We start from the raw sequence: 27,747 nt of genomic DNA, 5'->3' as shown, positions 1-27,747 counted from the left end.
AAAATGTTTTGTGCATATACCACTATAATTAGCATCTCTGTAACAGGCAAAATTGTACATCAAATTATATTTCATGTTACCTGATTATATAAAAATGTAAAGTGAAAATGATTTATCAATTCCTTATAATATTACTAGTAAATAATTCAGAAGGAGATACGAGGCACAAAATCTTAGTAAAAGGACACAGAAAGAGCAATTAATGTAATTCTCACGTAACTTTAACTTGTCATAATTTGTTGTGAATATACAAAGACAAACTTTTAAAATGTTGTATTTACTAAGACTCTGGCAAGAGCTTTATGTAACAAGACATAGCATACCAGGCCCACCACTCAACTTCTTTATGGTTAAGTTGCAGCTTCAATATGAAGCTGTTACAAAAAAAAAATAATAATAATAAAATAAACAGCCTGCTTTTCACATGCTAAGTATCTTGGCAAGAATGCCATTAAATGCAGTAAGGAATTTAAGATAGCAGAATAAAAAGTTAATAAAAGCTAAACATTACAGCCTAAACAAAATTCATACAAAAAATAAAGTAACTATCACTGGTTACATAAAATTTTCCTAACTGGTTAAAACTTAGTAGTATAAAACATGCATTGTAGAATCTTTAGCTATCAAGTTCAAAAAGTACCAGTGTCTATTTGAAATGACTCCTCTCCAAAGCCAAAGTGAGGTCAAAATTAATTCAAATGTTATAACACATTCTAATGCTAAGAATCATTCAGTATTATTGAAGTGGAGGTAAATCCCAGAGCTTCTGGGGCTTTCTCATGCTGCAAAATGGCTGGTTTTTCTGGTTCACTCAAAGCAGCATATGACAGAGTCCAAGGATGTCACTAAGCTCAGTAAAGAGCAAGACTGTCATACCCAGCTCTGACCTCCCCATAAAGCATGGCTATTGTGTCTGCAAAAATAGGATGTGTGAGGATAAAAGGCACGCTATTCTGCTGGCTAAAGAAATAGCAAACCACCCCCAACCCTAAAAGCTCCTTCTCCAGGTAAATAAAAGTATACAAGGGGAAAAAATTAAAATACACTTATCTACAGAGTAAGGATTTTGAATTATCAATGTAATCCCTACTTCAAAAATGTTAACTAGAATCACCTGGTCATTTCTGATTCCATCTTAATGATGTATCCAGACTGAGTTTCTGATGACTTATCATTAGATATTTCTAGTCAAAAATATTAACTTTATTCCCAAATGTCAACCACTAGTATAATTGCTGTGTATTATCTCCCAGAGTCATTAAGCAATGGAAGAGAAAAAGATGTTCAGGCAGCAGGCAACTATTACAGCCCTTTCACACAGTGGCATCTGAGTGGCTACTGAATAGTCCAGGAATAATTCTAAAAACAATAAAATTCATGCATTTTAGTAAATATATCATAATTTTCACAGTTGAAATTTCCTCAGACATTGCACTTTCTTTTAAGGGAATCCTGATTTTTCTTAATGTTATGGTGAGTCAGGACTTGTACTAGCAGCCTTCTTTTTCTTTTTCTTACTGTGTTTCTTATGCTTCTTTTTCTTTTTTGTTTTTTCCTGTAAAGACAGTTCCATGTTAGACATGTCTATAAAAAAACATGCAAATTAAAAACAACAACTTTACCATGCATAGTTATTTCAAACAATCCACATAACCAAGTAAGCTACTTAAAACATTTCTTGAGAAGTCTCAATAACCAATATCACATGAGGACTGAGAGAGCACTTATTGATTTTCAAAAAGATAAGGAAAAACTCAAGTCATTAACACATTAATATAGCTTTTAACAAAATTTCCTACAGAAAAGAAATTCAACTGAATCATGTTATCAATTGCGATATTACATTTAATTTCTTAAGGTAAAGAAATTGTGGTTACTAAAAAGAAACCCTCATACCAAAACAAAAACAACTGTTTTTGCAAAATGAGAGTTTTTCAGAGAACAGATATATTAAATCTATTAAATTTAAGTAAATAGAAACACAGATACTATGTACTGCTTAGGATGGGAGCACTATTTTATTAAATTAACAACTGGTACAAAATATTGATGAATAGTTGAAAAGTCTTATTTAGCTTAGTAAACCAGATGCTTGACTTTCAGAGGAAAATACCGCTGAAGCCTAGAAGCTGTCAAATTGTCACTGATAAAGGGAGCCAGAATTCTGCTGAACCCTGACCGTCGTGACTGTTTCAGAGGTAGAGAAGGCAGAACTTTCAGAAACAGATACTTAGACAGGTGGTATCAAATGATAGACTAGCCGTCGATATTTGGAAGAAAATAAAAAAAGAGACATACACGCTTAGTAAAAGCAAAGCTTCGTTATCTATTTCCTCATCTATCAGAGCTTTCTACAATCCCCCCTTCTCTCTCAAAGGCTCTATCACTTTGTGGCTTTATGCTAACTTTTATCATGCTTTTCATTACAAGCCCACGTACACAGCGACAGTCCAAAATCTTATATTTGGGCTTTTAAAAATAGATTTTGGATATAGGTTACTTTTTCATAAAAGGACAGTTGAACACTCTCTTCTTGAAATACTTTTCTTCTTGGTTTCCTTGATACCTCACCAGGCTGTTTCTCTTCTATCACAAAGACCTCTTCATTTCCTTTGCTGATTCTTCCTCTGCTCTACCTTTCAGGGCTTTTTTCCCCTTCTTTCCCACATGCTTCCCCAGTCATATGTTTTAAAAATCTTTACATCCGGTCCTATAATGTGACCTCAGGATTGCAAGTGCCTCATTAACAGCTCTACCTGGTTATCTAATAGGCATATCTAAAATTACCATAAAAAAATGCTTAATTTTCTCTCCAAATCCTCTCTTGGCCATCTTAGTAACTGGCACCACTAATATGTCATTTAACGTTAGACAAAGAATGTAAGCTATCTTTGAATCTACTCTTTTCTTTAACTCCACTCTTCACATCCAAAGCACCAAGCGAGTCCTGCTATCTAAGTCTAGAATGTATCCCAAATCCATCATGCTAGTCCCTTTCCACACTACCACTGGAAACCAAAGATCATTCCTCACCTCTGCCCACTCAGCTCCTCTGCCAAAGCATTTTAAAAATGTAAAGTTGATTCAGGCTACCTCTTTGCCCAAACCCCTCAAAAGAGCTTCCCAAAACATTCTGATTAAAACCCAAACACTTTGCTATGTGATATGGCCTCTGCTTACTTCCAACCTCACCGTATGCTATCCTCATAATCTAGTAGGTATAAACCAACCTTACCCTCTTTCAGTTCCTCAAACATATCAAGCTCATTCCCACCACAGGAACTTAGCTCTTCTCTGCCTAGGATATTCTTCCTTTGATCTTCACATGGTAGCTCTTTCTTATAAACCTTATAAAGGTTTCAGTTTAATTTTACTTCCTCGGAGAGGCTTTCCATCCCCGAAGTAACCCTCTCACGTACTGCCCTCTTATCTATCTTGTACTCCATTAAAATAACTCTACCAAGACCCACAACAGTGCCTGCACAGACAGCTTAATAAACGCATGCTAGCTGAACGTATGAAAAAGCGAAGTAATTTTGAATTTCAAATTCAGATTAGAATTATCCAAAATTAGTTAATTTTATATTTTAATTAACCTGAACCAAAGACCAAAGCAGTCTTCATCTAAATTATTCTTCCAGTCAGAAAAAAAAAGTCTTTCAAATGTCACCTTGGTCTTGAAGGCATATAAAATGTTAATTCTGAATCACATATTACCAAGCGAACCTTATCAGAGAAGGACTTTCATTTTAAGACCTAAGGAAATTATGGGAGGGCGTAGTTACCCTCAAATCTATAAATGATGCTGTTCTCATTTTTATTTTACCTTTCCCTAAGAAAATGCCTCCAAAGGCTATAGCCCAGAGATACTGGGTGCTCTTAAGTTACTTTGCTGATATGGTTCACATTACTCTTGGATAATTTGTTATTCACTTTCTCTAGGTTGGTCTGCTTCTCATTTGGATGCCAGTGCCATTTTCTTTATTCTCTTCTTCTTTCTACCTTTCCTACTTCTCAATCTGCATAACAGCAGAGCTGGCTTTAGAAATCAAAAGAATCATCTTTATTATTGAATATCCTTTATGTTGTCACATTCCTGCTTATTATTCATTGCAGTTTGTGCTCAGAAAGGCTTTTTCTGTTAGTACCAGTTTTGGTTGATCTGGAAGTACCCACTATCGAAGATAGAAGGAATCATCATACTTTAATATCATATTTCATAGTATAGCTTAAGAAAGACAAACAAAAGTTTGAGTTTATGTATCTAATAGTAAAATACTGAAATGGAAACATGTTTGCTACCAGGGTATTATTCTTCATATTTCCTAAGCCAGTTTAACTTTCTCCAACCCATCAGGTGAAGCTCAACAGCACACTTTTCCCAATAAATATTCAATTGGTCCCAGTGAACAGAATCATGCTTTACCCATGACTCGTTTTATATTAAATAAAAACAGCTATACTGTTGTGATGTAAAAACATAAGTGATACTTGCTGTTGCTTTTTCTCGTTCTTCACTGCTTTTCTTCTTTTTTGCTCGTACCTAAAAAGTTTAATTTTTGTGGAGAACAGAAGACAAATATGTCACTTGTATTCAAGGCATTTCTTTTTCATTCCCTAATATATATTGCATCTTCAAAATTTGTACGTAAAAAAACATTCTGACAACCAAATGACATCTTAAATGCTGTTTTACCTCAAACCCATTACATCACCATGAGAATTCAATTCAATGAAAAATATTTAAAGGGAAAGAAATTAAAGTTTTAAATCTCTAGAGGGCGTTTGTTATATTTTCATCATCTTAAAAAAAACAAAAACAAAAAACACAGTGAAGTACAGTGGATAAAACACATGAGCTCTGAAATAAAACATACCAAGCTCTGATTCCTACTTCTGCTATATATTACTCTTAGTTTCATCATCTGTAAAATGGAAATAATATCCACTCTCTAGGGGAAGTACTGGGAATAAAGTAGCTATTTCTCTAACTCTGGTGTCCAATAAATAATAGTTATATGTATACTGTATTTAGTATAAACCACTGATCAAAATCCTTTAAAGAAAGAATTATCACCCCATTAATATTTTATTTCAATCTTTAAAGTGTGGATTAAATTGAAAGTTGCTAAACCTCATGTGTATTTAATGTTAAGTCCAAAAATAACATTTTATATTAAGGCAAGTGCTCTAAAGAGCACTTAGGAAATTATTGTTGTTTGTTATTCTTGTCATAACAATGACTGAAGTGGTAGTAGTAGCTGTGTTGCATCCACATTTAACTAGGCCAAGACAAAGGATGCTGTCATGCAATGTCTATGACATAACTTTTGAATGGCCTGTTAAGACATTCATGTTATGATACAGAAGCTAAATACACCAAGTATTCTGTACAGGGTTTTAAGATGCAATAAATGTCCCCAAAGTGCAAATATCACATAAATAGAGGAAAGACTATTGTTTCATTGAGAGCTTTACTGAGAATTGTCCACCATTCTGGAAAATGCCAGTGATAATGCCACTGTACAGTTTTTGAAGGGCATGTATATAATGCTCCTGCTACAGCATGAATTTTCTTAAGTCTTAAGATTTTTATGTCTTTTGGAGGTACTACACTCAAGCATTTATGTACTGAAATATAATTTAACAAAATTAGACATTTTCTTGTATTTCTTCTATTTCTGTTAGGGGATATTAATATAAAGATGTATAGGTTTTATATATGTGATATTAGTTACAAATTTCATTTCAGCGAGCATTATAAAGTACTGCTCTAAAATGAGGGCAATCAGCCCTACTTTACAAACAAGGACACCAAGTCGAAGAGAGAAATAGATAACTTACAGACCTACCAGTAACTAAAAATAGACTCTAATTCTAAGAGTACAAAATCTAAGACAGAGCTATCAGAGCTGAAAAGGACTGTCTGTCTAGATTATCTAATTCTACTCTCTCCTTTTATAGATAGAAAAATTGATATCATGCCAACATTTCTGCTTCACCTCATCACCCATCTACTCCCTAAATAGTACTAGTTCCAAACAAAAACAAGGGAATGCGAATTTCAATAGGCTATACATTATACAGCACCTTTCATGTAATCAAATAATAGTATAATAAAAAGAAAATATAAGAAGAGTAAATATATCTCAGACTGGAAAGGTATGTGAAAATATGGTTATCAAAACAGCAATATAATTATCTTCTTGAAAAATATAAATTTTTTTCTGAAATGGAACTTCTTTTTTTCATAACACATCATAATAACAAAAGTAAATCAAATACTTTGAAAGTATTTCTTTTTACTAATTCATATTTATTAAATCAAATAACCAAACATTTTAAAGTGAAGAAAATGGATTTAATTATATACTTAACCTCCTCAATATAATCGGTTTCTGATAAGGACTCAGATGATAAAGGTTTATCTTCAGGATACATCTTCCTCTTTTTGCTGAGTCCTTTAATGTCCTATGAAAAAAAAATATATGTATCTTAACTTGAAAAGTTATATTACTATGCCATGCAAATTTTCTAGGTTCCATTAACAATTTTCCAAATTATCATAAAAATTATCTATTTTTATTTAAAAATGTCTAAAACTGGTGACATTTACCAGGATTCAGTCTTTAATTCCAAAAAAGTAATACTTTTATTAAATAACCTGAAAATAACCACCTATCCATTTAGATGTAATATCCTCCTTTTCTTTAACTATATATGATAGAATTTTATTTCTTTTAGGTTTATAGCCCACATATAAGTGATATCATGTGGTTTCCAACTTTGCTGTCTGATGACAGAATTTTAAAGAGTCATAAGGACAATACCAATGGTCTAAGATTTGGGTCCTCTGTATTCTAATTCTTTTGTTTCTACCCAATTCTTTTGTTTCTAGACAGGCCTAGTGCTGCAGAGAAAAAAATCAAAAGGTAATTATTTGTAATAATCTAAAAGGATCTCTATGTAGTAATTCCTTTAGCTGATTAAGTGTTAAAGTAAAAAAAAAAATTATCTTCATCTCTAAGTATTTTTAATGTTGACAAAATGCGTAACTCTAAGTGAGACTGGCGGAGTACTTAGGGACTTAAATATATATTTTAAGAAAAAAAAATTTCAAAAACATTTGAAGCCAAGCATGGAAAAATGTAAGAATTTATTAAAGCTTTGTGGTTGATATGGTGGGTGTCATTTTATTATTTTCCACATACTTTTTCTATATGTCTAAGTAGTTCCTAACAACGAAACTACACAGTGAAAAATGCTCACCACGTAATCTTACAAAGAAAAAATGATGTAAAATTTTGTACAGCATGAATCCAATTTTGAAGATATAAACTAAAAAAGTCACGTAGAAAATAAACTAAGAGTGATTATCTATGTGTCAGATTATAGGTACACATAATAAATGCTCATTGTAAAAAAATTCACACAAATCTCACTGCAAGGGATTAAACACCGGAGATTTTTGGAAATAACTGTCTGTGTGTATATTTACAATTTTACATAAATACTTGCTATTTGGAACTAGCTCTTCTCACCCTATAGTATCTTTCCATGCTAACTACATTGTCATTTATGGCTGCCTTTGACATTCGTTGAAAGTATATGCCACAATTTACTTAACCCATCTCCTCTGGAGGGCAGGCACACGGATTCTTTGTTATTAAAAGCAAAGTTGAAACACAATGAAGGGTATGTGAGTACAAAATCCTTATCTAATAATAATGACTAAATCAAGGACCGAAGCAGCCTTCACCCAAATGATTTTCTCACTCTCCCGCCACTCCGCATGTTTATTTCACTCTTTTATGAATCAAACTTTACCAAAAAGTCTTTTATTAATCATCATATCAATCTCAGATTATTGGAATACAGTGGTATTTTCTTTTATAATTACCAACCATATATTTTACCAATTTTTCTGAGTGGTATTTTTTTAATTTGAAGATCATTGTTTTTGAATTATGTATTCCTAGTTTTTTTTAGTTTGTTCATTAGTATAATTAAACTTTGTTCATGATTTTTTGTGATCTTTTTTGTCATTCAGAATTAGAATTATGTGGTCACAGATTTCTGAGTTTTAAGGCACAGTCCTTCCCCACCCCAATATTATATTCGCCCTTGTCTTTTTCTAGTTATATTTTCGTATGTTTAAAACTCTGACTTAACTGGAATTTATTTGGCCTTAATATCTATATTTTCCAAACGATTAGTCATTTTGTCCCAAGAAAAGCCACCTTTATCATATATTAAATTCCACAAATATTTAAAAAATTTTACCTGGACTCTTTGGTGTTTCATTCCGCCCCCCCCCCCATTCCTGTACTATATTGCATTGTTTTAATGAAAGCATTTAAAAAAATGTTTTAACTTCTAGTAAAGCAAGTCATACCCAGGAACATTTATTAAATCTTCATATGTATCTCTGAACAGATTTATAGTTTTTTTCAAATAAGTCCTCCTCACTTCTTTAAAATTTTCCTATATATTCTTTGTTACTATTATAAATGGGCTATTTTCTTTCATTATATTTTTTAACTGGGTATTGCACTGCACTTTCATAACGATTTAAAATAAAAATGGGGCTCAAAACAATGACTGATATATTTGACTTAAAGTTACAACCTCTTCCTTACATAGTTATGACCTAAACAAGATTAAGAGAAACCACAGAGCAAAAGATGTTACTCATGTATACGAAATAGTAGTATCCAAAACGTATGTTTTAATGAACCAGAAGGATCAAAAACAATCCAATAGAAGAATGGGTAAACACTATGACCAGATAATTCACAGAAAATGAAATCTGAATGGCTAATAGCAAGTGAGGAAGCTCAACCACGTATACACAATGGCAAAAAGGAAGCCTCCAAGTGTTGCAAGTATGCAGAATAGTAGAAGGAATGCAAATTAATAACAAGCACTTTGGTAAGCAAAATGTAGATAAGTTAAATGTATGCACATTCTGGGACCCAGAAATTATAGTCCTAGGTATATCTCAGAAAATTAGCAGTAACTCGTGGAAAAAAAATAAATAAATAAGAAATAGCTATTGCAGCACTGTGTGCATTACCAAAAAATGAAAACAATCTAGATGTCCACATATAAAAGAATGGAGAAATAAATTGTGGCAAGTTAATATAATGGAATACTATAAATGAATGAAACAAACTTGAGAGTGTCAATAAGGATAAATGTCAACTAGCAATGAGTGAAAAAAATTTCAAAAGGAAACAAGATACCATTTTGAAAATACAAAATATGTTATTTATGAACATATGTAACCATAGTGTTTTTTATTTTTATTTTTATTTTTTTACGCTAACAGCACCTGGTCTTCCTAGGTGGTCTCCCATCCAAGTACTAACCAGGTCCGACATTGCTTAGCTTCCGAGATTGGATGAGATTAGGCGTGTTCAGGGTGGCATGGCCATAGATTTGTAACCATAGTGTTTAAACGTGGATGTAAAGATGAATATTAATTTCAGAAATGGCAGCCTCTAAGGAAGGAGAAAGTATCGGGTACTTTTTTTTTTTTTAATAGAACAAGACCTGAAACAAAATGTAAATCATTTGTTAATTCTAGCTAATACATATATGGGTGTTTATTATATTATCTATTATGTATGTGTCTATTACCCTGTGCCTTATATTATTTTGAAATACTTCAAATTCACAATGCAGTTGTTTTAGTATTTTATGTTGTATATCACCAGGTTTTAGTTTTGCACATACGTTTTTTAAAACTAAATTTATTGGAGCAATATTGTTTAACAGCATAAATTTAAAATTATATAAATTTCAGGGGTACAACCTGATAATACATCTGTATACTTCATGTGTGCTCATCAGAGTCTAGTCTCCTTCCATTATCATATTTGACCTCCTTTGATCACTTTATCCTTCCACTCTCCTCTGGTAACCATCATTCTGTTATTTGTTGCTTTTTGTTTTATATCCCACATGACACATATATTTTTTAAAAGACATAAAAGTAACCATTTATTCTATAATGGTTTTGAAAATGAGGAATTAATGTTGACTTACATCATATCCTTTTGGCAACTATTAAAATAATCATATAATTTCATGTGGCCGGTTAACATGGCAAATTATATCACTAAATTTCTTATCTTTGAATTCTTGAAATTAATCCAACTTGGTAATGATGGTTTCTCTTTTTAGTGTCTTAGTGGCCTTTTATTTGAAAATTGATATGAAAATCACATATAGGTATATACCCAAGAGAAATGAAAGCATATATCCATATGGAAACTTGTTTACAGTAGCATCATTCATCTTAGCCAAAAGGTAGGAAAAAACCAATGTCCATCAATGGATGAACAAACTGTGTTATGTACATATACGGAACGTTACTTATCTATAAAAAAGAATGAAGTACTGACATACTTGCTACAACTTGGATGAATCTCGAAAACATTACACTATGTGAAAAGAAGCCAGGTACGAAAGGTGACATATTGTATGATTGCTTTTATATGATATATCCAGAATATGCAAATCCAGAGATAGAAAGATTAGAGGTTACCTGGGGATGGGAAGGAGGGAGAATGGGAACTGATTACTTAATGGGTATAAGTTGTTTTTAAGGTGATAAAGTGTTAAAATTAGAGTGAGGTGGTCTTTGTACAACATAGCACATATACTAAATACTACCAAATGCTAATTTTAAGATGATTAATAAAAGCCTATTATGTGAATTTAAAAAATGATATAGAAAGACCAAGTAAAATATAGTGACGCTGGTCTGTAGTTTTCTTTCATTAGTAATTGCTTCCTTTCGGCTTTTATTTTTAATAATCAGAATAAGATTTTAACACATAAGTCAGAAACATGGGTAGAGATTAATTTAGCATTAATTATATAGTTAAGTCCCAAGTGAAGGTAAAACATCTACTTATAGTAAAAACTTTTTCAAAACTTATCTATGGTACTCAATTTTAAACAGAAGTCCATGCTCCTTAATTAAATGGGCCTCCTTTAAAATAACTTGAGGAAACAAAGGAAATGTGTAATCTCCATTATTTTGAATTTTGAATTTGATATAATCCATTTTTAATTTTTAATTTGAATTTAATACACAAATTCAAACTCTCTGCAGGAATACTTCAATAATGAATCCAATAAATAGTTTTCTTAAATCAACATGAAATGTCATAAAAGCAAAAGAAATAAGTCTCATGTTAAAAAAGGGACCACATTATTGTTAATTTCTTGAAATTTCTTAAAGTAACTGAAGTATTGTATGACAGACTATCTTAAGGCAACGTAAAATTATGATTACCTTCTCTTTCTCAGATGCATCCTTTGACTTCTTTTTCCTTTTTAAACTATCCTAAACAAATATATACATACACATATCAATTTTACATGTAAAAGATACAGCATTATAATATAAAGACAAAAATACCAAAGGGTGATTGCTCTATGACTGAGAAATTTACTTCAACACCAAAATTTTTTTTTAAATGTAGGAAAAATATGTTGCGTATACTTGTGGTTGTAAAGAAACAAGACTTATTCATTTCTCTTCTGTATATCAAATCTATGTAAACCTAAAATGACTGATATTGTCTGTAATAACCACATGGCCTATTTTAAAGTAAGACTTTATGCTACTGTCTGTATTTGCCTGTGGTGGTCATGTGCTCTGGAGTTCTATTCACATTGTGCTCTGACATTCACCAATCTGATTTCCCTGGTCTCCTTATAAGGAGGATACAAGGAATTCTACTTTTGAATACCTCAGTTCCAGCTATTAACTTCATTGAGCCTTTCTTATGCATAAGGTAGGATCGCATAACAAGTAACTACTTCACAGGGTTGTTGAGAGAACTGAGTTAACATGTCAAGTGCTTAGAACTGGGCATAACATGTAGTAGCTATCATTAGACTGGCTCTTCTGTTTTAAAAGACAAAAAAACCCTCAACATTTACTGAATACTTTCTAGACACTTTTGTCAGAAGTAATCTCACTAGGGGAGTAGATATCTGCCACAAAACCAGACAGCTGCTTTGTTCTGGGATCCTAGGACAATGTTTATTGTGATCTATGGACATCCCTGTGTCAGAATCACAGAGGGCATTTGTTAAAAATGTAGACTTTTGAGCCTAATCAGATTTACAAAATCAGACTCTGAAAATGAGGCCCAGGAACCTACATTTTTATTGCAACCTGCATGTATTCCTTATGACCACTCTTGTTTGAGAGCAAATTGTGTCTGACAATTCTGGATAGCACAGAACAGATTAAGGTACAGCAGAAAGGACACTGGACCAGAGAGTAGAAGATAAAGATTCAACTTCCGATTCTAATACTGGCTGTATAAATTTAAGCAAGATGTTTTTTCTCTGAACTATGACTTCACGAAAATGAGAAAAATAATGCCTGCCATTCCTTATCATAAAGCTGTCATGGAAATGTTGAGACATGGAGATATATATGTGAAAGTATTTAGAGAACAATTGAATGCCATAGGTAAGATATTAAATGGCGCAGAACTTCTATATTTCGAGACCGGGCAAAATGGCCTTGATGATAGAAACTTTGCTCATCACCTCTTGCAATCACATCGAAGTTGAGAAGGAAACACAAACAAACAGCAAGCAAAGTAGCCTGAGGGTCTACAGGAACAGAAGCCCCCTACAACTAGCAAGAAAAATAAGAAATCACCCAGCAACAGATGGAGGTAGGAGGGGGTGAAGATGCGATCAACCCCGACGGAGTGGCTGAATAGGACAGAGGTGATAGGAGCTGAAATGGGCAGTGGCAGATCCCTCTTAAAGAGGCTGTGTCTTGGAGTGGACTTTCGTGGTAACAGACTTGCTCACTCTGAGCACTAGTGCCAGGTCAGCTGCTCAGGGGACACCAGAGACTTACAGGAGGACACTGAGTTGTTGGAGTGAAAGCTGGAGGGAGGGCTTTTTCCCAGGAGGAAGTGCTGGCGATATCCACTGTTCTTCTGTTGAGCCCTCCCCTGTCCTTCCCAGTGTGCGGACTCAGTGCCACCATAGCTGGAATAACAGAGGTCGTTCTGCCCAGAGGATTCCCTGTAACTCTGCCTCTCCCAACCCACAGCCCTACCCAAGCCACATTCACTTGTGTCCTTGGTGAGCCCTGTGCCACTTGCTGAGCAGCACCAAGACTCACACTGGAGGCTGCTGGCCTCGGTTTCTGGTGTGGCTTCTTAAGGCAACTACAAGCACAGCATCTGTGGATTGCTTGCTGAATCTTAACAGGTGGCCCTGGAAGTGCACGGGCTGGGGCTAAACTTGGCCTATAGCTGAATCCCTCTCAGGACTGTGCCACTGGACACCTACTTCACTAATAAGACCGGGAGACTTAGGAGCTTTGCTTAGTACACAGAAACAGACACAGAAAGGCAGCCAAAATGGGAAGACAAAGAAGCAGAAACCATATGAGAGAACAGAACAGAGAAACTGGAAAAGAGGAGTTAATCTAACAGATGCAGAGTTCAAAATACTGGTTGTAAAGATGCTCGAGGAAATTAAGAGAAGTGTAGATGAACTCAGTGAGAACTTTAACAGAGATAAAAAACATAAAAATGGAAATAGAAATTATAGAAGGGAACCAGTTAGAAATGAAGAATACTTTACCTCAGATGAAGAGTATAATAGAGGGAATCAACAGAGTGGAGGAAGAAGAGGATTGAAATGCCGATATAGAGGATGAGGAAGCCAAGGACATGTGATCAGAACAGCAAAAAAAAAAAAAAAAAAATTAACCAAGAATATAATAATACTTTAAGGAGCCTATGGGACACAATTAAGGGTAACAACATCTGTGTCATAGGGGTACCTGAAGAGAGAGAACAAGAAGCTGAATATATATTTGAAGAAATAAAGATGGAAAACTTCCCTAATCTGGTGAAGGAAATAGACATACAACCCCAGGAAGCTCCGAGAGTCCCCACAAAATGAACCCAAAAAGGCTCACACCGCAACACATCATAATTAAAATGCCAAAGGTTAAATACGAAGAGATAATCTTAAAAGCAGCAAGGAAAAAGTGGTTAGTTATCCACAAGGGAGCTCCCATAACACTGGCAGATTTCTTAAAAGAAACTTTGCAGGACAGAAGGGCTTAGCACAAAATATTCAGTGTTGAAAACCCAGGATCTACAACTAAGGTTACTTTATCCAGCAAAGCTATCATTTAGATTCGAAGGACAGATAAAGATCTTTCCAGACAAAAATAAGCTAAAGGAATTTATCACCACCAAGCCAGTATTACAAGAATTGTTAGAGGGACTTCTTTAAGAAGAAATAAAATGTTTCAAAAACGTGAATAAAGAATGGTAATAACTACCTATTTATCAATGACTACCTCAAATGGAAAACAATTAAGTACTCCAACCAAAAGATAGGGAAGCTGAATAGGTAAGAAAACAAGACCTCTACAAATGCTGCTTACAAGAGACTCACTTCAGATTAAAAGACAAGTAGAGACTAAAAGGAAGGGGAAGGGAAAAGATATTGCCTTGGTGAACCTAGAGGGTACTGTGCTGAATGAAGTCAGATAGAGAAAGACAAATATCACATGATTTCACGTAATGTGGAATCTAAAGAACAAAATCAACAACAAAAATGGAAACAAATTCATAATTACGGAGACTATTCTGACGGCTACTAGACAGGAGGGAGGTTTGGGGGGAATGGTGAAACAGGGCAAAGGGATTAAGAAGTACAAATAGATAAATACGAAATAGTCATGGAGATATAAAATACGGCATAAAGAAAATAGTCAACAATGTTGTAAAAAATAACAAGGGGGAAGAAGACTACTTGATTTAGTGGGGTGACCACTTAGTGAGTTATATAGATCTCTAATCACTATGTTGTACAATTGAAACTAATATATTATTGTATGCCAACTAAAAATGAAAAAAAAAAAACCCAAAAAAACAAAAAACAACAACTCACTGAGTTATACAATGTAAGTATGAGCAACTAATTGTCTATTATACTTTAGTAAAGCTGGGGAAAAAAATCTTCCCACACATGGCAAAAAATGCCATATCTCATTTCTAAACTGAGAGCGATTTAAGATAGGAAGACCTACAAGAAAAACTTAGTTATGTGTCTTCGCTATCCAAAATGTTGCTAATTTAAATAATTTTACCTTACTGTCTGATTCAGTTTCTGACATGGAGCTTTCAGAAGATTTATGTGAACGGTTCTTCTTTTTCTTTTTCCTTTTTCCTTGTTTTTTATCCTATATAAAACATTTTTGGAAACATTTGCTTTGTTTTTAAAGTATAACTGATGCATTTTATTAATATCAAACATTTATCAATAAAGAAAAGTTAGTGAAAGGACCAGCATGTAAATATGTTTTACTTAATATTTAAAATGTAACATATCAATTTCTTCTTTTATTAAAAGTCAAGTGATTTAAGTCACATGTAATCTCTAGCACCTAATCAAAGAGCATTTTTGATTTTCAAATCCATTTCTTTTACTGATTTTTAAATGAACAAGACAAATTCAGAAATCCAATACACACCCCCCCCCAATATTTAAATATTTAATTATTTATGTCAGTGCTCTCAGTTATAGATAAGTAATCAAACTCTGGAGTAAACATCTTTAACTGGTATTTTATAACATGTTTCCTTTATAATTAAAGAAATTACAGATATTTCATGAATCATTATAGGCAAAACTTACCTCATCTTCAGAATCTGAAGAACTGCTGGAAGAATCAGAGCTTGATGAAGAAGAAGATGAATACTTGACCAAGCACAAAACAATTAAAGCTTGTGAGATGCAGGAATTTTTTTTCACCAAGTCTCTCAAATACTTAATGAAATCAATCTAATATCTGAGAACAGATGCCATATTCATACCTTAAATACTAAAATGTCAAATGTCATATTTCCTCACCAAAAAAAAAAGGCTCAACAAAATAATGATAGATGTAGCCATGGTAGTCAATTTTCCTTCTTTAAAAGCAAGAGAGGAGTTACTAGGTTATAATGAGGTTGGTACCTATCTTTTATATCAAAAATAGAACAAAACCACCTATAACTACCATAGGATCTCCAGGCTCTTTGACTCACCTAGGGTTAGCACACAGGTTGTATAAATTATTCTTACTTTTTTTGTAGGTTCTTAATTGTAACATTTGGAAAAATGGAAAACTTTTGCTCACCCTACCAGATTTCTTCTTTTCTTTTTTCTTTCTCTAAAAGCAAACAAATAAAAGTGCAAATCCAAATAAGTTGATAGGAGTTTTCAAATTTATCTATTAGTAGCAGTACACAGCATTATTATGAAAACCCAACTACAAGGGTAGCAATAAAGTAAAAATGGTATTACCTGTCTTTTCTTGGATGAGCTCTCACTTCCACTTAGTAATTTCTCCCTATGTTTTTCTAATTCTTTCTTCCAGTTCTGCAAAAAAGTTATAAAGACCATCACGGGCTATCTATCCCCTTCTAATACATCTAAGACAACCACTGTTTCCTATCCTCTATCCTCTATTAGCTCTCAACTACCATCCTCTAATTAAAAAAGATATCCCAAGCGCTAGAATTTTCTACCCTATCACCGAAGGAGCCTGTATGAGCGCTTTTCAAAGAGAATATTAAGGGGTGGGAGTGCTCCACTCTATATTGAGAGAAGGTATCATTACTGAAGCTGAGGACTTTTTTCTTTCCAACAAAGATGGTTTTACAAACAGAAGCTGAATTAATCTATACTGTGGCTGAAATACTACATACATTTTTGGAAATCAAAACTAGCAAGTATCACCATGGAAATTCCAGGGTAAAATGGGGGCATGGGGATAGGGGAGAGAAGGGGAAAAAACCTATCATTTAGAAAACTTTAAGATGATTTAAATTACTATAAGATGGTTTTCTCTGTTTTTTAAAATCATATATTTACAAACAAATCTGTATTCAATAAAACAAGAACACCTATAAAATACAGAGCCCCTTAACCTACAGAGCTATGTCTAAACCCTTGGTTTATTAAAAAATTATTTCATTCTTTTATTATAACAAAAAAGATTGGTCTATTTTTTTGAAAGGTACTATTTGCAAACCTCATTCATTTTTTCTTCAAATTCAGCCAATGCCTTGGAGCCTTTCTTTTTCTTTTCTAGTTGTTCTTTCACTTCTTCCCTTAAAAAAAAAAGAATGTAAAAATACATTTTCAAGCAATTCGAATTAGAGATGAATGCTTACAAACAATACAACGAAATTTCATAAACACATTTTTCTTAATCCCCTAGTAAGCCTCCATTCCAGTGTTCATACATTTCAAATTTATGTTCACATCCTTGTAAATCAATTATCACAATAAAGCCTATCAAATAACATCAATCACGCCTTTCTTAAATATGGGTTATAAAAGCTAATACACAAAACATTTGAGCATTTACATACTATAGGCACTTAAATATATTTTCCTTTAATCCTCACAACAATCCTGTAAGAAAAGGTAGTATTCTTTTACAGATAAAAGCTGAAGTCTGGGGAAAAGAAATCTGCCTAACGTTACAAAACTTTAGTAGTTTCACTGTTAGGGTAAGCCAAAGTCTATTTGACTGAACTACTATATTCTGTTACTAAATCACCCATCTTATAACGTATTTCACACATGTTGTGCAGAAAAGAGTTTACACAGCACACTTGACTGATTATTCAAGGAATGGCCCTGGCTGTGTCTGGGAACTTGGATTTTAGGCGGGTCCTTACCATTCCCCGTTAAGAGGTACTCACTGACCTAAGTGGTTGTATAAACTCTATAGTTTGGGCTGAACACCTGCATTCCTTCTGGAGTCTACAATTTGGGCACCTAACAGGCAGAGGCTGATCAGTCCCCAGTAAAAACTCTGGGCACAAAGACTCCCTAAGAACTCCCCCAGTTGGTGACATCTCACATGAAGTATCACAACTTGTGCTAAGAGAATGAAACTTGTCCTGTGTGACTGCATAGGAGAGGAAGCCTTGGAAGCCTACACTCGGTCTCCCTTGGACTTTATGCCATGCGCATTTTCCCTTTGCTGACTGTGGCTGGTATCCTTTCACTGTAATAAATCTTACCCACGAGTGCAACTGAGTCCTTCTAGTGAATTACTCAACCTGAGAGTTGTCTTGGGGACCTCTGACACACATGTAATATACTTGCTTGCACACATCCCCTTTAAAGTTCATTCCTTCTCCCCAATTTTAAAGACAAAATATACTTTGTTTGGGGATAATTTATTTTCTGGTATGCTGCAACAGTTGACAGCACTCATGAACACTGTAAGAGGTTGACAAGGCTTACTTCCTATTTAACTCAAAGGAAGGATTCCCAGTTATATGCAAGGACAACTTTGAATTACAGTTGCCCAGCTTTCAGAGGCATTTAGAAGGATTCTCAAGCTAACTACTCTGAAGCCTGTCATGTTACCTCGGGAATATGATATTTCATAAGAGGACATTCTAAAAAATAATAAGGCTATGAACTTTATTTACAAAAGGTCAGAGCTACTCTTTGAGGGCAAAACCCAACAATTTAAAGTAAAATTTTTACCATGGGAAATTCTCACTGAAAAGCCGGCAAATAAAACTAGAACCAAGGCCTAAAATTATCCTTCATAACACCTAGTTACATCTCGATGAAGGATGAGATTACTCAAACTTACCATTTTAAATAGGCTAGGATAAATGCAAGCTTAAGGTCTTTTTTAGGGGATAGAGAAGAGATTAGTGTGAAAAGGTTATCTGGTAGTGCTTTAGCTATTCTGAGTACTGGGTTCTCAAATGTTTGCTTTATACTCATGCGTGTGTTTCATACACTCAAAAGAAAGCACATATCAAATGTTACTTCAAAAATTACATATCTGGCAATTGCTTGGCAATCAATAAAAGCTGTAACAGTAACCTTTAAAAAGTTTATGAAAATTTTATAAATAGATAAATTATTTTACAAATACCAGGTAGGCCTTGGTCGATTCAGATAGTCTTGGATGGTTGGCCCTGAAGACTGGATTGGACCCCTCGATCTGGCCATTGCTATTGGGTTCATGTAGGCCTTGAGGAAAGAATAAAATTTACTCCATTAAAATAACCATTAAAAATGCAAAAGCTCACTTACTCATAAAGCAATTTTAAAAAAATAAATAAATAAAAGGATGTCTACCCAAGCAGGAACAATCTGGCTAACCAATTTTTCATTATAAAAAATAAATTTAGTGCTCTATTAAGCCTTACAAGTATAGAAGATGAGTAATATCGTGATTTCATAGAAAATGTGTTTTTACCAGAGATTTGATGAAAATGATATCTCTTACTGTAAAATGGCTTTATAATGCCATCTCCTAAAGCCCAATAACCCTGTGAGGATGATAACACTGCTCACCAGCAAATGAAACTCAGTTCCAAAAAAAAAGGTAAAGAAGATATAACTCTAAATTCATTGCTTATTCTACTCTGTCTTCTATCTCAGGAAGTATTGTGCCACACTGATGGCAATTTTATTCACAAATTGTGAACATCAAAAATTAAATTATGCACAGAAAAAAATAGATAACCAGGACTTCATCAAAATTAAAAATGTTTGTGTATCAATGGGCACTGTCAAAAGAATGAAAACACAATCCACAGAATGGGATGAAATATTTGCAAATCATATATCTAAGGGATTAATATCCAGAATGCATAAAGAAATCTTACAACTCAATAACAAAAACTCCAAACAACTCACTTCAAAAATGCACAAAGGACTCGAACAGATATTTCTCCAAAAAAGATATACAAATGTCTAATAAGCACATGAAAGATGTTCAACATCACTAATAACTAGGAACACGCAAATCAAAACAGTGAGATCCACCTCACACCCATTAGGATGACTATTATCAAAAACACAGAAAGTAACAAGTGTGGTCAAGGATGCGGAGAAAATGGAACTGTTACAAATTGGTGGTGGGAATATAAAATGGTGCAGCTGTTGTGGAAAAGTTTGGTGGTTCCTCAGAAAGTTAAATATAGAATTACCATATGATCCAGCAATTCCATCTCTAAATGGAACTGAAAAAGAATTGAAAGCAGGGACTTGAATAGATACTTGTATACCATGTTCACAGCAGCATTATTCACAGTATCCAAAAGGTTGAAACAACCCAAAAATCCATCCAAGGAAGAATGAATAAATACATATGGTATATACATACAATGGCATATTAGAAAGAAATGAAACTGGTACATGTTACAACATGAATAAACCTTAGAAATATGCTAAGTGAAATAAGCCAGAAACAAAAGGAGAAATATCATATGATTTCAATTATATAAGCTAGCTAGAACAAATTCATAGAGACAGAAAGTAAATAGAGGTTACTAGGGGCTGGGGTGAAGGAGGAGGGTAGGGAGAGGAGGCTGGGAGATATTGTTTAATGGGTACGGAGCTTCTTGTTTGGGATGGCAAAATGTTCTGGAAATGGATCGTGGTAATAGTTGCACAACACTGTGAATGTACTTAATGAATGTACTGAACAATGAATTTCATGTTATGTACATTTTTCACAATAAAATAAACTACAAAAAACTAAATTACACTCTGTATACTGCAGTTACCACTGCAGGACACATTTTTAAATACATTTTTCAAAAACACTGAGACAAAATAAAGCAAGTTTGTTAATTACAGTGTTTAGTAAAGAGATGTTTTATTAAAATTTAGTTTGCTACAGATATAAAATCTGTCTTTAATTCAGTCTCAACCTCTTGATCTTTATCATTTTTCAATTTTAATTCAAGTCAATAAACATTTGTAACTTCTATTTTTAAATAAAAAGAATTTTAGTTGAAAACGACTATTTTCAAGGTTGATTTTAAGGCCTTAAATCTAATACTTAACATTCCAAAGGAAGTGAAAGGAGACAATGTTTTTGTTGCCTTTTATGTAACAAAATCTGTAAAAATAACTAACATTTTCCACCTCCATAACAAAGACTAGTTATATATTTTCAGGTTTCTCTGGCAGAGTAAACAATATAAAACCACTATAAACAATACACTGAGAACTATTTCCATTCAATTGGACACTGCCTAATTACTTTGTATGAAAAAGTTTAACCTTTAACATATTTTCTTATAGGCAGGAATGACTGCTAGAGCTCCTAATGTCAGATATGTTATAGAATAAGGGCTGATGTGGATATCAAATGTAAAGTTAAAGACAGGGCATATAACATTTTTGATACCAACTGTTATGCCCTCAAATATTTCATTCAATGGCCTTTGCTGAGAATTTCAATCAGTTCATGTGGAAATATAAGAACTAATGGAGGACACAATAGAGGAGTTGGTGGCCTAGGTAGTGACACTGACAATTCTAAGTAAAAGCAAGTACAATGTGTAAGCTAAGTTCGTCATTTTAAAACAGGTGCATAATACCCACCACTTTCTCATTTCTTTGGTATCATGTCACAATTTTAGCAGTACCTAATGGTAAAATATTTTAAAGTTTAAAACTGTAAACACTGTTTATTCCTGAAGAATGCAAATCTATACAAGGATGTTCAAAACTAAATTACTAAAATAAGGAAAAACGAAAATACCCAAATCGCCATCAAAAGGAGATTCATTAAGTGTATTAAAGTGTACCCCCCAAATAAAATACTAAGTAGCCATTAAAAAGAATGAGATCTATAATTACTGATATGGAAAGATGTCCAAGATTTCTTGAGTGAAAAGCAAAATCAGGTTGCCAAAAAATAAGACACCAAATTAATAAATAGCTATAAAAATTTTTTAAAACCTAGATGCGTGTACACCAAAATGTAAAAGGAGATGTCCACTGTCATCATTTCATATACTGGAGGAAAGAACTTTTAAATAACTCATTACCTTTATAAAAGAAAGATAAAAACAAAACAAACTACAAACGTTATCATGATATTAATGGTAAACAAAATTAGAGAAACTCAATCACAACACTGCCAACTCCAATTCAAAGAGTTGAACTGTCTTCAAGTAAAAATTCGCAAACAGTGCAATGGTAATTTTTCATTCTAATTTTTAAAAACCATAACATAACATTTACTATGTTTTACAGTCTTCAATTTTTTTAGCATTTATGTTAGAAAGTGCGTTAACATTTTTATGTCTTAATGTCTACTGTGAACCTGGTTTCCCAAAGTACGTACCAAGCTATCTTACTGTTGACTTTTCAGAGGAAAATAAAAATAAAGTAGTATATTCACAGGCTAGGATTATTACTTATAATCAATTTATGGTACAAGTATATGGGCTATCATTGAGTATGCAGTAAGGTTTAATTTTCAAGCTTCTGACCATAAACACTGCCCTCAGTCTGCTTAAGTAAACTGCAAATATCTCCATTATTTATTTCAGTTATAACAGCAATATTTATTAAGTGCATCTTATGTACTAGGCTCCTTGCAAAACACTTGATAGTTTGTGCTTATAATCATTAAGCAACAATGCTTTTTTTCCTACATACAACAGAAAGGTTTTTAAAACAAAAAAAATAACTTTTATAAAGGTAAAACTTTTTCACTTATTATGTTTCAGTGTGAAAATTAATGCTCCTAACACTAAGGGGTGGGTGGTTAGGCATCAGTTAAAATGAAGAAGTGGTGAAATTTCTTGAAACACCATGCTATCATTTAATTGCTTTAAATCCTGTGCCCTCAAATCAAATGCTCATGTTCATATAACTAGAATTGTCTGTGGCTCCAAAGTGCTGCATGAGTTTAGGTGATAGAAAACAATGTTTTTGAATCTCAGGTTGGTAAACTGGGCTCAAAGAAATATGCAAGTGGGCAAGCTGAAAAGAGCAATGCGGTAAAACTGTTAAGGACAGTGTGCAGAACTCATTTGTTACTCTGATTACCTATTTTTATCTAAAGGATACATCTGCCTAGAGGGCACAAATATCAGAAAACATGCGAGAAAGTTTTGGAAAACAATGGGCACAAAGAATGACTATATGAATTTAATGGCTCTTTACAAATCTTGAGAATGAAAATGTTTAATTAAAAAAACAAACAAACCTGTTTAAGAATGCACAATACCAACGTGAACCATAACGTAAACTATCAACTTTGGGTGAAAAGGATATGTTAATGTCAGTTCATCAACAGTGACAAATGTAACACTGGTGAATGATGTTCACAGTGGCAGAGGCTGTATACATGTGATGGTAGGGAATATATGGGAACTCTACTTTCTCCTCAATTTTGCTGTGAACCTAAAACTGCTCGAAAATATAAAGTTGATTTTTAAAAAAACCTTTCAAACTGAAATTTAAGAGATATTTAAAAAGCAACTATCATCTTTAAAACTGTAATTTAATCATCAGTGTAAGAAAAAAAAAAAGCGCCAGTATTTTCAGAGGCAAACATTCATTTTGGTATCTAAAATCAAGAGTTACAATGTACTGAGCTTAGTATCAGATGACCCAAGTTTTGGTCCCAGTTTAAATAGTTCCATCGCCTCGTTCATGCAAGGAAGAGACTGAATTTGACAATTTGTGTCTTCTACATCTTAATTTCATGTTTTCATTCCCACAACCTTTGAAGTGTAAACAAAATGTCACCAGAACACTGTGCCAAGACAGCATACCAAGTAATAAGCAGAGCCCAGAGTTATTATCAAAATGCTCTGGAGTAAATGAAGCTCATTTGAAAGTTTTTCAAATGCTTTAAAGGGATGTATAAACAAGTACTCCCCCCAAAAAACAAAACAAAACATCTTGAGCCCCTGATGAAACTGCACGGAGGTCTGGTAATTTCTAAACATTCAAGGCCCAAGCACATTAAGCCAAAACACTTAACACTTCAAGCCTAAGGACGCTCCAGCAGAACATTTCAAACTCTATGAGAATCAGGCTACCACAACGAGCTCTGACCTACAGCCAGGGAAATAGCAGCAAAGAACATGCCTCAGTTTTGTAATCAAGGTTCACTAGTGTGATTCCTAGACATCTTTGATTTGTGAAAACTACATAAAATTAAATTAAAACAAACGTTTTGAAGATGGGAAATGTCATCACTTCATACAAATAAAGCTCATTTAACACTCCCCACTTCACTCTCCCAAAAACCCACAAAGGAAATAATCGCTGAAAATGCTAGTTCATTCAATTTAGTACATTAGCGTTAAATGGTTTTGTTTGTTTTTTCCATTTTGCTGCGCAGGGGTTAAAACTGTCATAGAAAAGCCCAGGAACTGTAAGGCTGCCCAAGTTTATTGCTAATCCCTTGTTTAGCACCTATCCAATCTGATGCATAACCTGGGTTTTCCAAATCAACCGAGGGGCCATCTAGAATGCCTTCCTTCCATCTCCACCAGTAAAAAGAACCTTTTCTTTTGAATGTCCTCAGAACCTCAAATCTTTATAAGATATCATTTCTTACTCTACCGTTTATTTATATATTGCTTATACATTTACTAGAATAACTTTCATGCCAAACACTGGCCTGGCCATCGTGCCTTTTGTGGTCTTAACTAGGTTGATGATAACACTGATCTCCTTTTACAGATAGAGAAACTGAGACTAAAGAAAAACAACTTGTCTCAGGTCACCCAACTCTCAAGGGACCAAAACTGACATTCCAGTATGCTCCTAACTCCAAGTCAACTACTTCCACGCCATTTATTTCTTCACAGGGCGTACCAGATGCCAGGCAGTGCTGGGCGCTGGGGACACGAAACTAAATGCTTCCACCCTGGTTCTGAAACGTGAGCATGTCTCCGCTAGAACGGGGTACGCTGCAGGCCCCCGGGCGCAGGGACCACGTCCAACGACTCCAGGCTTCCATCTCACCTGGGTGCGCACGAGAGGGTGCGAGACCCCAAGGAGGGAGCGAACCCCGGCGCCTCCACGGGCCTCACACTTTGGGCTAATGTGCTAGAGGGGATGGGTCTCCCCGAGTTCTTGTTGCTCTAGAAAAAGGGCACTGCTGGCCGGAGGGAAGGAGGGAAGGGAGCCAGGGAGCACTGCCAAAAGACGCGGCGAGGTTGGGGTGGGAGAGGAAAGAGGACATCTTGAGAGAGTGGGGGGCGCCCCCGAAGGCGCCAACAGCGTGCGCGGCGCACGCGCGCCAGGAGCCGGCGTTGGGGAGGGTGCGGAGGTGGGAGAGACCTGAGTCTCCCCGCTGGAGGTCTCGGTGCCGCCGCTGACCCTCAGGCCTGGCCGGGAAGAGCTAGGGGTCCCACTCTCCTGCCGCCCGGCCCTGCGTCGCCCCATTGTTTTCCCCGTAGGGTACTCACCACCCGATTGTCCCGCTTCCCCATGGTGCTGGACTGAACGCACAGTCAGACACCGAAGGAGACCAGGCCAGCGGAGCGGCCGAAGCGGGCCCGCACAGGTCCTTGTCTCAACTCCCCCACTCCGCCCAAAGAGCGGCGCCGCAGGGATTGGGAGGCCGAGTGTGGCCACAGCGCCACCTATCGCCGCGGAGGAGAGGTCGGCGCCGGCGATCATCCGCGGTTCCCAGGAGTCGCCTGGGAAATTCCAGTCCTTTACCCACTCACCCAGGGGCAGGCGGACACTGCTCGCCAAGGCAGCGCATCTCCATTCGGCTTTGGATTGCTTTGCTCTCTTTCATTTCTGATGTGCTGAAATAGTCATTCTTGGAGTATAAAAATTATCCCAACGCTCGTGTGGAAGTGTTGGGGATAAAGTGGTGACCAGGACAGATGCGGTCCCTCAGAGTCCATCAGGTGGTGAGGGAGAAGACAGTACTGTTATAGATGGTGTTAATGAAACCGCCCTTTAAGTTCAATTCCATTCACCCCATCACTCACGCATTCGTTTCACACTAATTTTTGACCATCTACTTTGTGCAATTCACTAGCTAGGTGACTGGAAGCTGGATCTGGGCAGGACACAAAGATGATTAAGACACAATCCTTACCTTCACGGGGACTGTTTAAAACGTAGTAGGGAAGATAAACATACACAGGGCTATCTTTACTGCACAGCATGTCATAATATTGTCAGCACACTACAAAAACTTCAAGAGAGGTGATGGGGGCTCCAGAGAAGGAGTTATATTTTCTAAGTATTTATAGACCTGGATAAAGCTAGGCCCTTCTGGGCCCATCTCAGCACAGTGTCATTAGAAAGTAATTGAAAAGTAATTTGGATCTTTTCTGAAATCTTGGAAAATGGCAAAATGGGATCGCACTTAACTACATACAAGAAAACTCCTTAAAATCATCTTTCCCAATTTGTCTCTCTCCCTCCATTTCTCATAGTGCATTGCACAACAGATGTTCCCAACTCCCATTTTCTCTCTTAAAACTTTCCCAAATTCTCTCAAATGCAGCTGTTAGTGGTTCTACTCCATACTAAACATTCATTCTCCAGAGTAACCTACTTTGCTTTTCTTTGTAAATTAGACCTCCTCAGTTCTTCATTTCTTGTCTTCTCCCATGTCTTAAGCTGAGGAACTCTCTAACCAAAGATAAACTTCTCTGTGTGCACAACAAGAGAATCTGTGATTTTTTTCATGGCTCAGTTATAGTGTTTTAAATATTCCAGGCACTTTATAGATATTATTTTCAACACTTCAGTGTAAGCTTTATAATATCTGTAGGAGAATGTAGTGTTTTTCCTCTTGAGCTCTTTCTTACCTTTCACTTCCTTTGGCTGATTATACAAAATACAGAGATTTAAAAAATATATAACAATGCTATAAGTCAACAGAAGGATTTGTGTTTTCTTTAGATGTCTCGCCTCTGGAAATGTACATAGCTCCTCCCAGATGGAGCATGGATCCCAGGGGAGGACAGAGAAACAGGAAAATGACCAGGAGCACGTAGAGATAATGAAGAAGAATGCTACTCATCTGAGTGAACTCCATAAGGACTGGATCAGGCCTAGCCTTCTCAGGATATAATTCATAATAATGACTCAACAAGATGACTAAAGAAATGCTATCTCTACACATGCTCTATACACGTGTGAACACAATTGCCTTCTAGCTGTGGACATACATGCTCTTCCAAATGTCCTAGGCATAACCCAGTGATTACATTCCATTTTTCAGATGAAGAAAACTGAGGCTAAGAGAAGCTAAGTAATTTGCCCCAGTTCCCATAGCTAGAAAGTGGAGAAGCTGGAGATTCAAACACAGGTGTGACAAACTTAAAAGCATGTGCTTTCCATATATCACACTACCTTTGGAGGAGTGAAAGAGAATTGAGAAGTGGCATTACAGGTGAACTATAAAGGTGGGCTGACTTCCTACAGAGGAGCTGAGATGGAAGGACATTCAGAATAGAGAACAGCCTGAGTAAAAGGAAAGGCGATGCAGTCAGATGTGGCAGCATAAACCACATGTGGTAGCGGGAAAGCAAGGCTGTAAAAGTATATTGGAGCTGGTGGCTGAGGGCCTTGAAGGTCAAGGGAAGAAATTTTATTTTATTCTGCAGGCAAAGCTTTTTGAACAAGCAAGTAACATGATCATTGATAAAAGGCAAAGCTTTAAATAGTGACAGCAATAATAATAACAATAATTCACTGGGGGAGGGATTTTCAACTTGAAGAGCATTAAAAAATTTTAACTCGACGTCATCTTTAACATTAAATATGCTTAGGAGAACTTGGATTTGTACCTAAATTTAATACTATAATTGAATTTCACATATTTTTCATTATTGTTGTGTAAGTATTTAAAATTTTCAACAATAGAGACACAGAAACCCAATCCACAACCCAAATGGCTGT

The 27,747-nt window shown here is 35.1% G+C and overlaps 1 protein-coding gene and 1 pseudogene across 5 annotated transcripts; both read right to left on the bottom strand.

Moving 5' to 3' along the window:
- Positions 1–182: 182 nt before the first annotated feature.
- FAM133B (family with sequence similarity 133 member B) lies at positions 183–25,437 on the bottom strand. Of its 5 annotated transcripts, none has more exons than XM_023533202.1 (12): positions 25,284–25,437; positions 18,977–19,074; positions 17,096–17,174; positions 16,366–16,440; positions 16,199–16,231; positions 15,715–15,777; positions 15,167–15,259; positions 11,309–11,359; positions 10,414–10,448; positions 6,379–6,471; positions 4,492–4,543; positions 204–1,555 (listed from the first exon to the last, which is right to left on the bottom strand). In XM_023533202.1, the coding sequence occupies exons 1-12, from the start codon at positions 25,305–25,307 to the stop codon at positions 1,469–1,471; spliced, it is 783 nt and encodes a 260-aa protein (XP_023388970.1). In that variant the 5' UTR covers positions 25,308–25,437; the 3' UTR covers positions 204–1,468. The 5 variants fall into 5 exon arrangements, with proteins under 5 accessions (XP_011361992.1, XP_023388970.1, XP_023388967.1 ...); XM_023533199.1 differs by having other exon boundaries at positions 4,496–4,543; XM_011363690.2 differs by lacking the exon at positions 10,414–10,448 and having other exon boundaries at positions 183–1,555; positions 4,496–4,543.
- Positions 9,323–9,441, bottom strand: LOC111743166 (annotated as a pseudogene).
- Positions 25,438–27,747: the final 2,310 nt, after the last annotated feature.

This window comes from Pteropus vampyrus, unplaced genomic scaffold (assembly GCF_000151845.1).
Source record: "Pteropus vampyrus isolate Shadow unplaced genomic scaffold, Pvam_2.0 Scaffold4, whole genome shotgun sequence".
In the NCBI taxonomy this organism is placed as follows: domain Eukaryota; kingdom Metazoa; phylum Chordata; class Mammalia; order Chiroptera; family Pteropodidae; genus Pteropus; species Pteropus vampyrus.
Note: the sequence above shows the minus strand (reverse complement) of the source record. Positions and strands in the feature narration are given on the sequence as shown.